The 13,940-nt window shown below is 38.4% G+C and overlaps 1 protein-coding gene across 2 annotated transcripts; it reads left to right on the forward strand.

Moving 5' to 3' along the window:
* The first annotated feature begins 354 nt into the window (after positions 1 to 354).
* alg10 (ALG10 alpha-1,2-mannosyltransferase) lies at positions 355 to 13,723 on the forward strand. 2 transcript variants are annotated; one of them, XM_051691607.1, is made up of 3 exons: positions 355 to 746; positions 835 to 1,032; positions 13,194 to 13,723. In XM_051691607.1, the coding sequence occupies exons 1-3, from the start codon at positions 582 to 584 to the stop codon at positions 13,293 to 13,295; spliced, it is 465 nt and encodes a 154-aa protein (XP_051547567.1). In that variant the 5' UTR covers positions 355 to 581; the 3' UTR covers positions 13,296 to 13,723. The 2 variants fall into 2 exon arrangements, with proteins under 2 accessions (XP_051547567.1, XP_051547566.1); XM_051691606.1 differs by lacking the exon at positions 13,194 to 13,723 and adding an exon at positions 5,450 to 8,157 and having other exon boundaries at positions 367 to 746.
* The last annotated feature ends 217 nt before the right edge of the window (positions 13,724 to 13,940 follow it).

Consider the following 13,940-nt stretch of genomic DNA (forward strand, 5'->3'; position numbering starts at 1 on the left):
TTGTATTATGCTCATTGAATTATGATTCATTTTTTATTAATGCAAATAATAAAACACAAAATGCCAGGGGTATGCACAGCAAAACATTTAATTGCATATATAGGTTACAGGGATGATAAAATTCATGAAGCCACATATAGGTAAAACGTTCATGACAAAATGACTGTGACAGCTCCCGAGTGCTCTCTGACGCATGGAATTTACGTCAGTGTTTGAAATCGCTCACTGCTGAGATATAGTGCACTCACTGCCATTCACTATATAGGAAATAGGGAATGAGTGAACGATAGGGCGATTTCAGCCACAGCTGTCTCATAGGATATAGTTGACACGGAACGTTCCACAACATCTTTGCGGAACTGATTGTTTACACTCGGACTAGAGAGCATGTGACGCATCAGGAAGCTATCAAAAACCAAAACTAAAAAATGCGATTTTTGCATATATCTGCAATTGTTTGACACTGAATGAAGATCGAGCTCAAGGAATGGCTGCATCGCATAATCTCTAAATCACCCCAGTAAATTATAAAATTTCATACGTGTTATACCAAAGATCGAGTGATTGTTGTTTGAATCAGAATGGAGAGATTTGAGGTTTATATCTTCACAGCTCTGTGCAGCGTCAACTTTCTCATCTCCTGCCTCCTGTTCTCCAAAATCACTCGAGAACAGAGAGAGCCGTACATGGATGAGATCTTCCATGTGCCTCAAGCTCAGAAGTATTGTGAAGGGAAGTTCAATGAGGTGTGTATGAGGGTTCATGGCTGGGTTGTAATTCTCCATCTGTGTATGTGTTTGGTCATTAATGTCCATGTGTGAATTGTGTCCACAGTGGGACCCGATGATCACCACTCTTCCTGGGTTGTATCTGGCATCAGTGGGTCTGATCCGGCCGATGGTGTGGCTGTTTGATCTGAAGGGAAGGGTGGTCTGCTCTACTGCCATGCTGAGATTCATCAACCTTCTGTTCAACAGTGGCAATCTATACATCATCTATCTGATCATCTGCAGACTGCACTTGAAAGATAAGGTGCCTGTTTTTAACTCATTATTTAATTGAAGTTAATGATAAAGTATAAGGGTGATTCTTCAGTTAGGGGCTCTTTAGACTACTTGAAATCTTGAAACATGAAACTTCTTCAAACTGTTTTTAACTACATTAAAACATGTATCACATCCTGGAATAAAGATCTGATCTGGCCTTGATCAACCTTTAGATTTTGATGCAGTGGTTCTCCACCAGGTGGCCGGGGGCTTCGACAGACTTCAAGTCTGTAAATTGACATAAAATTAGCTAAATTAGCTAATCAAACTAAGTAATTAATTACTAACACTTTAAATAATAAGCATCAACATGTAAGCCTACAACATATAAACTTACAGTTCTTCAAACATCTGGAATCACGAAATTAATTGTGATTAATTGTTTTATGATTAAATATTTTAGGTAATTGCGTCTCACTTTTTTGGAGAAAAGGTTAGATAATCCTTACACTTGCTGACAAAACAAATTAGCAACAGTCATCTATGTTTTCATTTAAATACCACCTGATTTGGTAATGACACCTAATATACAAAGTAAAATAAATAAGTAATAAAAGTAATATATTCAGTTGTGCTCAAAAGTTTGCATACCCTGGCAGAAATTGTGAGATTTTGGCATTGATTTTGAAAATATGACTGATCATAAATCTTTTATGTAAGGGTAGTGATCAAATGAAGCCATTTATCATCACATAGTTGTTTGGCTCCTTTTTAAATCATAATGATAACAGAAATCACCCAAATGGCCCTGATCAAAAGTTTACATACCCTTGAATGTTTGGCCTTGTAACAGACACACAAGGTGACACACACAGGTTTAAATGGCAATTAAAGGTTAATTTCCCACACCTGTGGCTTTTTAAATTGCAATTAGTGTCTGTGTATAAATAGTCAATGAGTTTGTTAGCTCTCACGTGGATGCACCGAGCAGGCTAGATACTGAGCAGAAAAGAACTGTCAAAAGACCTGCGTAACAAGGTAATGGCACTTTATAAAGATGGAAAAGGATATAAAAAGATATCCAAAGCCTTGAAAATGCCAGTCAGTACTGTTCAATCACTTACTAAGAAGTGGAAAATTCAGGGATCTCTTGATACCAAGCCAAGGTCAGGTAGACCAAGAAAGATTTCAGCCACAACAGCCAGAAGAATTGTTCAGGATACAAAGAAAAACCCACAGGTAACCTCAGGAGAAATACAGGCTGCTCTGGAAAAAGACGGTGTGGTTGTTTCAAGGAGCACAATATGACGATACTTGAACAAAAATGAGCTGCATGGTCGAGTTGCCAGAAAGAAGCCAATGCCACAAAAAAGCCCGGTTACAATATGCCCGACAACACCTTGACACGCCTCAAAGCTTCTGGCACACTGTAATTTGGAGTGACGAGACCAAAATAGAGCTTTATGGTCACAACCATAAGCGCTATGTTTAGAGAGGGGTCAACAAGTATTGTGCTCCTTGAAACAACCACACCGTCTTTTCCAGAGCAGCCTGTATTTCTCCTGAGGTTACCTGTGGGTTTTTCTTTGTATCCCGAACAATTCTTCTGGCAGTTGTGGCTGAAATCTTTCTTGGTCTACCTGACCTTGGCTTGGTATCAAGAGATCCCTGAATTTTCCACTTCTTAATAAGTGATTGAACAGTACTGACTGGCATTTTCAAGGCTTTGGATATCTTTTTATATCCTTTTCCATTTTTATAAAGTTCCATTACCTTGTTACGCAGGTCTTTTGACAGTTCTTTTCTGCTCAGTATCTAGCCTGCTCAGTGCATCCATGTGAGAGCTAACAAACTCATTGACTAATTATACACAGACACTAATTGCAATTTAAAAAGCCACAGGTGTGGGAAATTGACCTTTAATTGCCATTTAAACCTGCGTGTGTCACCTTGTGTGTCTGTAACAAGGCCAAACATTCAAGGGTATGTAAACTTTTGATCAGGGCCATTTGGGTGATTTCTGTTATCATTATGATTTAAAAAGGAGCCAAACAACTATGTGATGATAAATGGCTTCATATGATCACTATCCTTAAATAAAAGACAGTTTTTTTGCATGATCAGTCATATTTTCAAAATCAATGCCAAAATTTCACAATTTCTGCCAGGGTATGCAAACTTTTGAGCACAACTGTGTAATATATATATATATATATACACACACACACACACACACTGGCAGCCAAAAGTTTGGAATAATGTACAGATTTTGCTCTTATGGAAAGAATTTGGTACTTTTATTCACCAAAGTGGCATTTAACTGATCACAATGTATAGCCAGGACATTAATAATGTGAAAATTACTATAACAATTTAAAAAAAACATTTCAGAACTTCTTAAACTACTTCAAAGAGTTCTCATCAAAAAATCTTCCACGTGCAGCAATGACAGCTTTGCAGATCCTTGGCATTCTAGCTGTCAGTTTGTCCAGATACTCAGGTGACATTTCACCCCACGCTTCCTGTAGCACTTGCCATAGATGTGACTGTCTTGTCGGACACTTCTCACGCACCTTACAGTCTAGCTGATCCCACAAAGGCTCAATGGGATTAAGATCCATAACACTCTTTTCCAATTATCTGTTGTCCAATGTCTGTGTTTCTTTGCCCACTCTAACCTTTTCTTTTTGTTTTTCTGTTTCAAAAGTGGCTTTTTCTTTGCTATTCTTCCCATAAGGCCTGCACTCCTGAGTCTTCTCTTTACTGTTGTACATGAAACTGGTGTTGAGCGGGTAGAATTCAGTGAAGCTGTCAGCTGAGGACATGTGAGGCATCTATTTCTCAAACTAGAGACTCTGATGTACTTATCCTCTTGTTTAGTTGAACATCTGGTCTTCCACATCTCTTTCTGTCCTTGTTAGAGCCAGTTGTCCTTTTGTCTTTGAAGACTGTAGTGTACACATTTGTTTGAAATCTTCAGTTTTTTTTGGCAATTTCAAGCATTGTATAGCTTCATTCCACAAAACAATGATTGACTGATGAGTTTCTAGAGAAAGCTGTTTCTTTTTTTGCCATTTTTCACCTAATATTGACCTTAAGACATGCCAGTCTATTGTATACTATGGCAACTCAAAAACAAACACAAAGACAATGTTCATTAGTCGAACCAAATAGCTTTCAACTGTGTTTGATATAATGGCAAGTGATTTTCTAATATCAAATTAGCAATTTAGCATGATTACTTAAGGATAAGGTGTTGGAGTGTGTGCTGCTGGAAATGGGGCTTGTCTAGATTTGATCAAAAATGACCTTTTTCAAATAGTGACGGTGCTGTTTTTTACATTAGTAATGTCATGACTATACTTTGTCATCAGTTAAATGCCACCTTGGTGAATTAAAGTACCAATTCTCTTCCAAAACGGCAAAATCTGTACATTATTTCACATTCTTAAAATAGTGATCCTAACTGACCTAAGACAGGGAATGTTTTCTACGATTAAATGTCAGGTGAAAATAAAAATAAATAAATAAAAAACTGAGTTTAAATGTATTTGTCTAAGGTTCATGTAAACTTCTGACTTCAACTATATATCTATATATATATATATATATATATATATATATATATATATATATATATTTTATTTATTTTATTTTTTTGCAGATGAACCCCTATATTCTGAATTATTTTCCTGAAATACCTCCTTAGATTTCAAACTAAGAATTAAAATAAACAATTAAATGAACTTTTAACTAGATGGTGCTTGCCCATGCTAAACTTAAGTGGTTTGTAGGGCATTGCTAGGTGGTTACAACGGTGTTCTAAGTGGTATTTTGTCCTAAGTCAAAGAGCCTGCCCCCAATATTGATATTCTGGTCTCTAGTGATCTGGAGAATGATGAAACAGACAAAAAAAATAAAATAATAATTTCCCAGAGGGACCCAAATAACTCTTTTGACTTTGGCCAGTAAACAACCACCCATAGCAACATGCTAGCAGCCACCCAAAATATTCTAGCAACCGCGTAGCAGTGCACTAAAACCACTCAGAACACCTTAGCAACAGCATATAAACATCCTGACAACCACCTAAAACACCCTAGCATCATGGTGGCAAGTTTTGCACAGGCAAGCACCACTCCGATTTTCTATAAAACATTGAAAAAATAAATCTAGTTTTGCATTGGCATTTCTAAGCGTCATGCCATTAAACTGAATGACGCCACAGATTAACATTAAGGTGTAATGTAAGGGGCCGTTCACACAAAAGTATTAGAGCGTCTGTTTTTAGTTGTTCTACAATGGAAACATGCACTAGACAGACATCTTTGACCATCAAAAACATAAATTTTAAAAATGTCAATTTTTTTATCTAGCGCAAGTATGCGTTCATTCTCAACGGCCCCTAACAGTGTCATATTTAAATCCTATTGTTCTCATTTCATTATCTCTTTTTTTTCTAGTCCCGTTCTGATGTTCGAAGAATGTTCTCTGCCCTGGTTCTGTCCACATTCCCTGTGCTCTACTTCTTCACGTTCTTGTATTATACTGATGCTGGTTCCACATTCTTCACCCTCTTCACTTACCTCATGGCCCTGTATGGATGCCACAATGCGGCGGCGCTCCTCGGCATCTGCGCCATCCTCTTCCGCCAGACCAACATTATCTGGGTGGCATTCTGTGCAGGCACCGTAGTGGCACAAAAAATGGACGAGACTTGGCGAACTGAACAGTTGAAGAAGCGAGATGAAAAATTGCCCTCCCAGGTCCCTCTAACAATCAGTGGGGCAATGCGAGTAATGCGTTTCCTATTGGATTTCCTTAAAACCGCTAGCAATATAAAAGCCTTGGTCGTGTCGACGTGGCCGTACATTGCAGTAGCTGTTGGTTTTGTTGTTTTCGTGGTGTTGAACGATGGAATTGTGGTGGGAGATCGAAGTAGTCATGAAGCGTGTCTGAACTTTCCTCAGCTTTTCTATTTCTTGTCATTTATGCTTATATTTTCTCTCCCTACCTCACTGAGCTACCAAAGGGTGGTCAGATTTCTACAGTCTTTAAGAAGGCAACCCTTAATTTACGCTGTACTGATGGCGGTCTTCCTGTTTTTGGTCTGGAAATTCACATTCGTTCACAAATACGTGCTCGCAGACAACAGACACTTTCCGTTTTACGTGTGGAAACGAATTTTCCAGAAACATGACCTTGTTCGTTTTCTTCTTGTCCCCGGATATGTGTTTGCAGCATGGAACTTTGTAGATACTTTGAGGTCCAAGTCGTTGTTCTGGTGTCTGGCTTTCTTCGTGTGTCTGGTCGCGGCTACCGTTCCGCAGAAACTCGTGGAGTTCCGATATTTCATCCTGCCGTATCTGTTATATCGCGTCCATGTCCCCCTACCCTCTATTCCCAAACTGCTGCTGGAGTTTGGCCTTTACACGGCAGTGAATGCAGCAACAATTTATATATTCATCTATAAAACATTCCAGTGGCCCGACAGTACAGACGCGCAGAGATTCATGTGGTGAATCGACCAACATATAGCATTGAAACTGTTGATCACATTTTGTGTGTACAAAAGGAAATGGTGTAAGTTTTGCACCATTTGTCAATTACAAAAATAAATATAAATACAATATTTCAGAATATGATGCAACGACATGATCCATGTATTTATTTGCTGTTGTATTCATGTGCATTTTGGCAAATGTTATTTGTACGTTTATGTGTATATTAAAGTATATACATAGAGTATACAGAGTAAGGTAGGATGTAACCATTCCTTTGACCAACCCAATCAGATTAGGTTTATATATATATATATATATATATATTTTTTTTTTTTTTCCAAAGGATTAGTCCACTCAAAAATTTAAAAAACTGAAAATCTTGTCATCCAACATAGCTTTCCTTGGCACGTTCATGAGTGAAGTAGGGATGTCTTATTTGTGAACGAATCATTCTTTTGAGTGAGATCTTTTCAAATAATCAGTTGATCCACTTCATAAAACCTGAATGATTCATTCATGAATCATAGTGATCCGGTTCTTGAGGTCAGCTCACTGAAGGAAAGATTTTCAGTAGAAAAAATACGCAACTTTAGCCTATTTCTCGCCCAAATCATATGACTCCAGAAGACTAGAATATTGTGCACAAGTCATATGGACTACATTCATGATACGTTTATGGTGCTTTTTGCATCCCTTTTGAACCTTTAAAGCTGCAGTCCCCATCCATTGAAACTTTTTTTGAACTGAGTGACCAGTACATTCTTCAAAATTGTAGTCATAAGAAAGTCAAACAGGCTTGACGTGATTGTGAGTAAATGATGACAGAATTTTCATTTTTGGGTGAACTATCCCTTAAGTACAAACATCAGTGTTTTCAAAAGCCATTCACTTTATGTTTGTGTATTGCAGTTTGAGTTAGTTCAATCATGTTAATAATTTGTTGTGTATTTTGTTACTTTCATGTTGTGTAATTGTTTTTAAAGTCTCTGTATTTCAGTACTGTCTTTTGGTTTATTTTGGTAGACCGTTATAAGTTTTATCTTGTGTAATTTTGAATAATTTTTTTTTTCTTTTCTCAGTTTAATTGATTTTTGTCTGTTTTTTTTTTTCCAAGTTCTCATTAGTATTTCCTTTCATTCATTCTTTGGGTATTATTAAATGGTTTTGATGTCCTAAAAATGATGGAATACATTAATTACCTTCATAGCTTCAATTTTGTTTATTAATGGTTTCCAAGAACTTTAAATTGCTTGAGTAAACTACAATAACTTAAAGGTGCACTCAGTAATTTTTTCCTCATTAAAAAAGTTTTACATCTAAGGAAATAAACTGCAATATATGTATAAAATCTGAGCACTCATATGAGATTAAGACTCCAGTAATATGAGTAACCTTATAAAAGCTGTATTATTGTACATGGAAATGGTCCGCACATGGGGGCTGTCATGTTAGAATCACATGACCAGCCGAAAACTGCTTGCTTAATCTCAGTAACCGCCCTGTTATTGGACACTTTCACTCATGGATTAAATTAATCATGGCTGACTGTGAAATGTTAATTTCTATATTGGCATCTGTAACTGAAAACTGTTGATTTTAAATTATGTAAATATTTTGTTTGCTCAACTTAAATTGTAGACATTGGTTCCATACATTGAAAATTAGTTGTCTTAGTGTTACATTAACATGTAAACTACTGAAATACTATGTGTAGTGGAAACCAAAATGCACTGAGTTAATCTCAATAACATTTCATCAAATTAACTCTCTGTTGAACCTCTTGCACTTAACAAAAAGCTAACAATAACACCTCAAAGGATCAATCCTATTAATGCTGTTAGATCCAGTCTCCCATTAGACCTCTCTCTGTCAGAAGATAGTTTTTCTCTAATGTCAATAAACCAAGTCAACATCAATAGCTTAAGTTAACTCTTCTAGTAGCCCAAGAGCAGGCAGTGTCAGTAAAAATGAGCAGAGAATAATCTTAGTTACCCCATAGCTGTGTCATTCTCAATGCTTTACCAACAATTTAACAACTCTCAGTGACTATATTTTTAAATATGTTATCCCCTTGTAGAACTAAACAAACTTGGATTTGAAGAAATGGCTGAACGTATGTTGAAATATTGGGTTAGATCAGTTAGCATGCCGGACAGCACGTTACATCAGCTGGGCTTCCAGCTGTTCAGAGCGGATCGCGTTGCGGAATCATCAGGGAAAATGAGAGGTGGTTCAACATGCTTTTACATCAACGAAAGTTGGTGTACAGATGTAACAGTGCTGAATAAGATGTGCTGTCTTAATTTAAAAGCACTCTTCATCAAATGTAAGCCTTTCTACTTGTCGCAGGAGTTTTCCTAGTTTATTCTGGTGAGTGTGTACATTCCACCACAAGCATGCGTGAACGCAATGTTGCAACAGCTGGCTGATCACATTGCAGACACAGAGCAACAACACCCGGACACTCATCATTATTCTGGGAGATTTTAATAAAGCTAACCTCACCCGTGAACTGCCAAAATACAAACAACACATCACATGCCCCACCAGAGACAGAAATATACTGGACCACTGCTACACCACTGTAAAAGATGCATATCGCTCTGTCCCATGTGCAGCTTTAGGACTCTCTGATCACTGTCTGGATCATCTTCTCCCGATCTGCAAGCAGAAACTAAAATCAGTTAAGCCTGTAGTAAGGACTGGAAAGAGATGGACTAATGAAGCAGAACTGAAACTACAAGCCTTCTTTGACTGCACTGATTGAAGTGTTTTTGAAGTTGCAGCCACAGACCTGGACGAGCTCACAGATACTGTGACATTATATATCAGTTTCTGTGAGGACATTTGCATCCCTACTAGGACATTTTTATCATTCAACAATGATAAACCATGGTTTACAGGAAAACTCATACAGCTTCATCATGCCAAAGAGGATGATTACAGAAGTGGGGATAAAATCTTGTACCACCTGACCAGAAACACACTAAGGAAATCAGAGTGGCTAAAAGAAGCTACTCTGAAAAGCTGAAAAAAACAGTTTTCAGCCAACGATCCTGCATCTGTGTGGAAAGGCCTGAAAGTCATTACCAAGTATAAGACACCTCTCCCTCTCTCTGTAGACCAGGGGTGTCAAACTCCAGCAGAGTTTAGCTCCAACCCTAATCAATGGTCTGTGAGGAGGATGTGTGCCGGGTCTTCCGGAAACATAAGACTAGGAAAGCTTCAGGCCCAGCCTGTCTGAAAGTCTGCGCTGACCGACTGGCCCCCATTTTCACACAGATCTTCAGTAGATCACTGGAGCAGTGTGAAGTTCCCTGCTGCTTCAAACGCTCCACCATCATTCCGGTCACAATTTAAAAACTTTAAATCGTTTACTCCCTCTTCAAAATGGGAGCCTAAATTTAATTTAATAGACCAACCCATCAGAAAAATAATTTCACGTAACAACAGAATAGTTTCACATTCCTTAATCAATGGTGCCTTACCATATCATTGAACACAAGATGAAAGACAAGCAAGCACACAATTACAGAAGCATAAAGAAATATTCATTAAATCTGCAGACAAGGGATCAGCTTTAATCATCATTGACAGAAAATAATACAGGTGCATCTCAATAAATTAGAATGTCATGGAAAAGTTCATTTATTTCAGTAATTCAACTCAAATTGTGAAACTCGTGTATTAAATAAATTCAGTGCACACAGACTGAAGTAGTTTAAGTCTTTGGTTCTTTTAATTGTGATGATTTTGGCTCACATTTAACAAAAACCCACCAATTCACTATCTCAAAAAATTAGAATATGGTGACATGCCAATCAGCTAATCAACTCAAAACACCTGCAAAGGTTTCCTGAGCCTTCAAAATGGTCTCTCAGTTTGGTTCACTAGGCTACACAATCATGGGGAAGACTGCTGATCTGACAGTTGTCCAGAAGACAATCATTGACACCCTTCACAAGGAGGGTAAGCCACAAACATTCATTGCCAAAGAAGCTGGCTGTTCACAGAGTGCTGTATCCAAGCATGTTAACAGAAAGTTGAGTGGAAGGAAAAAGTATGGAAGAAAAAGATGCACAACCAACCGAGAGAACCGCAGCCTTATGAGGATTGTCAAGCAAAATCGATTCAAGAATTTGGGTGAACTTCACAAGGAATGGACTGAGGCTGGGGTCAAGGCATCAAGAGCCACCACACACAGACGTGTCAAGGAATTTGGCTACAGTTGTCGTATTCCTCTTGTTAAGCCACTCCTGAACCACAGACAACGTCAGGGGCGTCTTACTTGGGCTAAGGAGAAGAAGAACTGGACTGTTGCCCAGTGTTCCAAAGTCCTCTCTTCAGATGAGAGCAAGTTTTGTATTTCATTTGGAAACCAAGGTCCTAGAGTCTGGAGGAAGGGTGGAGAAGCTCATAGCCCAAGTTGCTTGAAGTCCAGTGTTAAGTTTCCACAGTCTGTGATGATTTGGGGTGCAATGTCATCTGCTGGTGTTGGTCCATTGTGTTTTTTGAAAACCAAAGTCACTGCACCCGTTTACCAAGAAATTTTGGAGCACTTCAGGCTTCCTTCTGCTGACCAGCTTTTTAAAGATGCTGATTTCATTTTCCAGCAGGATTTGGCACCTGCCCACACTGCCAAAAGCACCAAAAGTTGGTTAAATGACCATGGTGTTGGTGTGCTTGACTGGCCAGCAAACTCACCAGACCTGAACCCCATAGAGACTCTATGGGGTATTGTCAAGAGGAAAATGAGAAACAAGAGACCAAAAAATGCAGATGAGCTGAAGGCCACTGTCAAAGAAACCTGGGCTTCCATACCACCTCAGCAGTGCCACAAACTGATCACCTCCATGCCACGCTGAATTGAGGCAGTAATTAAAGCAAAAGGAGCCCCTACCAAGTATTGAGTACATATACAGTAAATGAACATACTTTCCAGAAGGCCAACAATTCACTAAAAATGTTTTTTTTATTGGTCTTATGATGTATTCTAATTTTTTGAGATAGTGAATTGGTGGGTTTTTGTTAAATGTGAGCCAAAATCATCACAATTAAAAGAACCAAAGACTTAAACTACTTCAGTCTGTGTGCATTGAATTTATTTAATACACGAGTTTCACAATTTGAGTTGAATTACTGAAATAAATGAACTTTTCCACGACATTCTAATTTATTGAGATGCACCTGTATTTATTGGAGGCTAAAAGAATTTAGCTAAATATTTTTTTAATTAGCAAACAGAAAAATTAGTACACAATCCACCTAGACCCAGACAATTTAATCTTATACCTAAAATTCATGCAGATTTTTGGACAGTCCCCTCTGAGATCCCTTGAGGACATAGGATAATGGCAAAGTCACAGCCTATTACAGGAGAAACCAGAGTTCAAACCCAACTCAGAACAGAACAAAGGAAAAGAGGAAATTAATAGTAATATGTCACCTGTTCTACCTTCCAAGAAAATTTACATCTACCATCATTACTGCTGTTTACATTCCACCTGACACGGAAAGGGACATTGCACTCGCTGATCTTTATGAGGAATTAAAAAGACTTCAGTTTACACATCCTGATGCAGCCCTCATAGTGGCAGGGGATTTTAACAGTGAGAATCTTAAGTGTAATGCCAAATTTTTACCAGCACATCACTTGCCCCACGAGAGGTGAAAGAACATTGGACCATTGTTACTTGGTATTTAAAGATGGATATAAAGCCTCCATTTGGTAAATCTGACCATGTGGCCATTTTTCTGTTACCATCACTCTGATAAAAAAATTTCCCCATTCTGATGGTTGATGTGAACATTAACTGAAGCTCCTGACCGTATCTGCATGATTTTATGCACTGCACTGCTGCCACGTGATTGGCTGATTAGATAATCGCATGGATGATTGTTGGTGCCAGATGGGCTGGTTTGAGTATTTCCGTAACTGCTGATCTCCTGGGATTTTCACACACAACAGTCTCTAGAATTTACTCATAATGGTGCCAAAAACAAAAACATCAAGTGAGCGGCAGTTCTGCGGATGGAAACGTCTTGTCGATGAGAGGGGTCAACAGAGAAAAGTCTACGGTAACTCAGATAACCACTCTGTACAATTGTTATGAGAAGCATATCATGTCAGAATTCTATTCTGAGATGCGGGTTTGCACTGTATTGGCGGCACGAGGGGGGACTACACAATATTAGGCAGGTGGTTTTAATGTTGTGGCTGACCGGTGCATGTGTGTATATTTGTGAATATAAATGAATAAAATATAACTTATTTTAAATCCCAAAAGAGTGCTTTCGTTGGCCCAGGTTGATTGATGGGGACAATGAACATGTACTTTCGACAAAGGCTTTTATAAACCATCAGTGGTGAAGGGATTTAAATGAAATATCACCTAGGTCATCAAGTGAGGTGGACAGGCTAGTTGGAAGTTCCTTTTATTTAACAACTCACATTCTCCTCTCATCAAACCAGAGACTAATGACGTTACCAAGGCCAAAGTGGCATTAGGAAGAAAAAATAAAAACACTTAAGGTATGAGAAACTGTTCTAATCCAGAGGTTGACAAGAAAGGAGGTTAAGTAATTGATAATTAGTTCTCAAGTTGATCATGTTTACAAAAATACATTTTTATAAAAAGAAAGGCCTTACAGAGCCCATACTGAGTACTGAGACCAAAAACTGTGTCTTTTCACTTCTTTGCAGACTTATTATCTTGCTGGCTGGAGAGCACACAGGGACGTGATGTCAAAAGCACAGCATGGACAATTTTCAAGGCATACCATGCTAAAAAGGCAGGCTGGCTAGTGCTGGTGAAGCTGGTTGACCAGCATGGTCTTTCTGATGAAGCTGGTTAAGTTAGTTTAAAAGCCTGGTGGGGAAACCAGCACATCAGCATCCCATGCTGGAGGACCAATACCCAAAACACAACATAAGCAGGTGACCAGCAATGCTGGTCTTTTTAGCAGGGTAAACATCTGCTGCATGGTGGCGCTTGTCCAAAATACAGCACATTGAATTTGTGTGGAAATAAATTCAGAACTTACCCACAGATTTCCAGTGAGATCATGTTGCAAATTATGTTGGGCAGTCAACTTTGACAATTAAAACTATGACCAGTGCTTGTTTAATTGTCACGCCAAACTCAGAAAGTTGTGATTCAATGAAAATCCTTTTTACACTGATAATTAAAATATTAGGCTGGCATTCACAAGAAAATAAACCACATGAAAGTAGTTTTGTATTTGAATTCCATCACCCTGTGCTTTACAACACGTCTCTTATGTGCAAACACTGGCGTAGAATTGGGGGAGATGGGGGGCACACGCCCTCCCCCCAATGCTGTGGAGGGGGTAATTTGTGCTGCCCCCCCCCCCCCCCAGTCATGCATCTGTTCTTGTTTATATATTTTTATCAATGCTCAAAATAATTTGATTTAAAAATGATTTATAG

Source organism: Myxocyprinus asiaticus, chromosome 47 (assembly GCF_019703515.2).
Source record: "Myxocyprinus asiaticus isolate MX2 ecotype Aquarium Trade chromosome 47, UBuf_Myxa_2, whole genome shotgun sequence".
In the NCBI taxonomy this organism is placed as follows: Eukaryota; Metazoa; Chordata; class Actinopteri; order Cypriniformes; family Catostomidae; genus Myxocyprinus; species Myxocyprinus asiaticus.

What these genes read in the sequence shown, in the direction of transcription:
- alg10 (XM_051691606.1), top strand. Translation starts at nt 582, where the DNA reads ATGGAGAGATTTGAGGTTTATATCTTCACAGCTCTGTGCAGCGTCAAC. An exon ending in GTGAAGGGAAGTTCAATGAG is followed by an intron (nt 747 to 834) that starts GTGTGTATGAGG and finishes TTGTGTCCACAG; the next exon opens with TGGGACCCGATGATCACCAC. An exon ending in GACTGCACTTGAAAGATAAG is followed by an intron (nt 1,033 to 5,449) that starts GTGCCTGTTTTT and finishes TTTTTTTTCTAG; the next exon opens with TCCCGTTCTGATGTTCGAAG.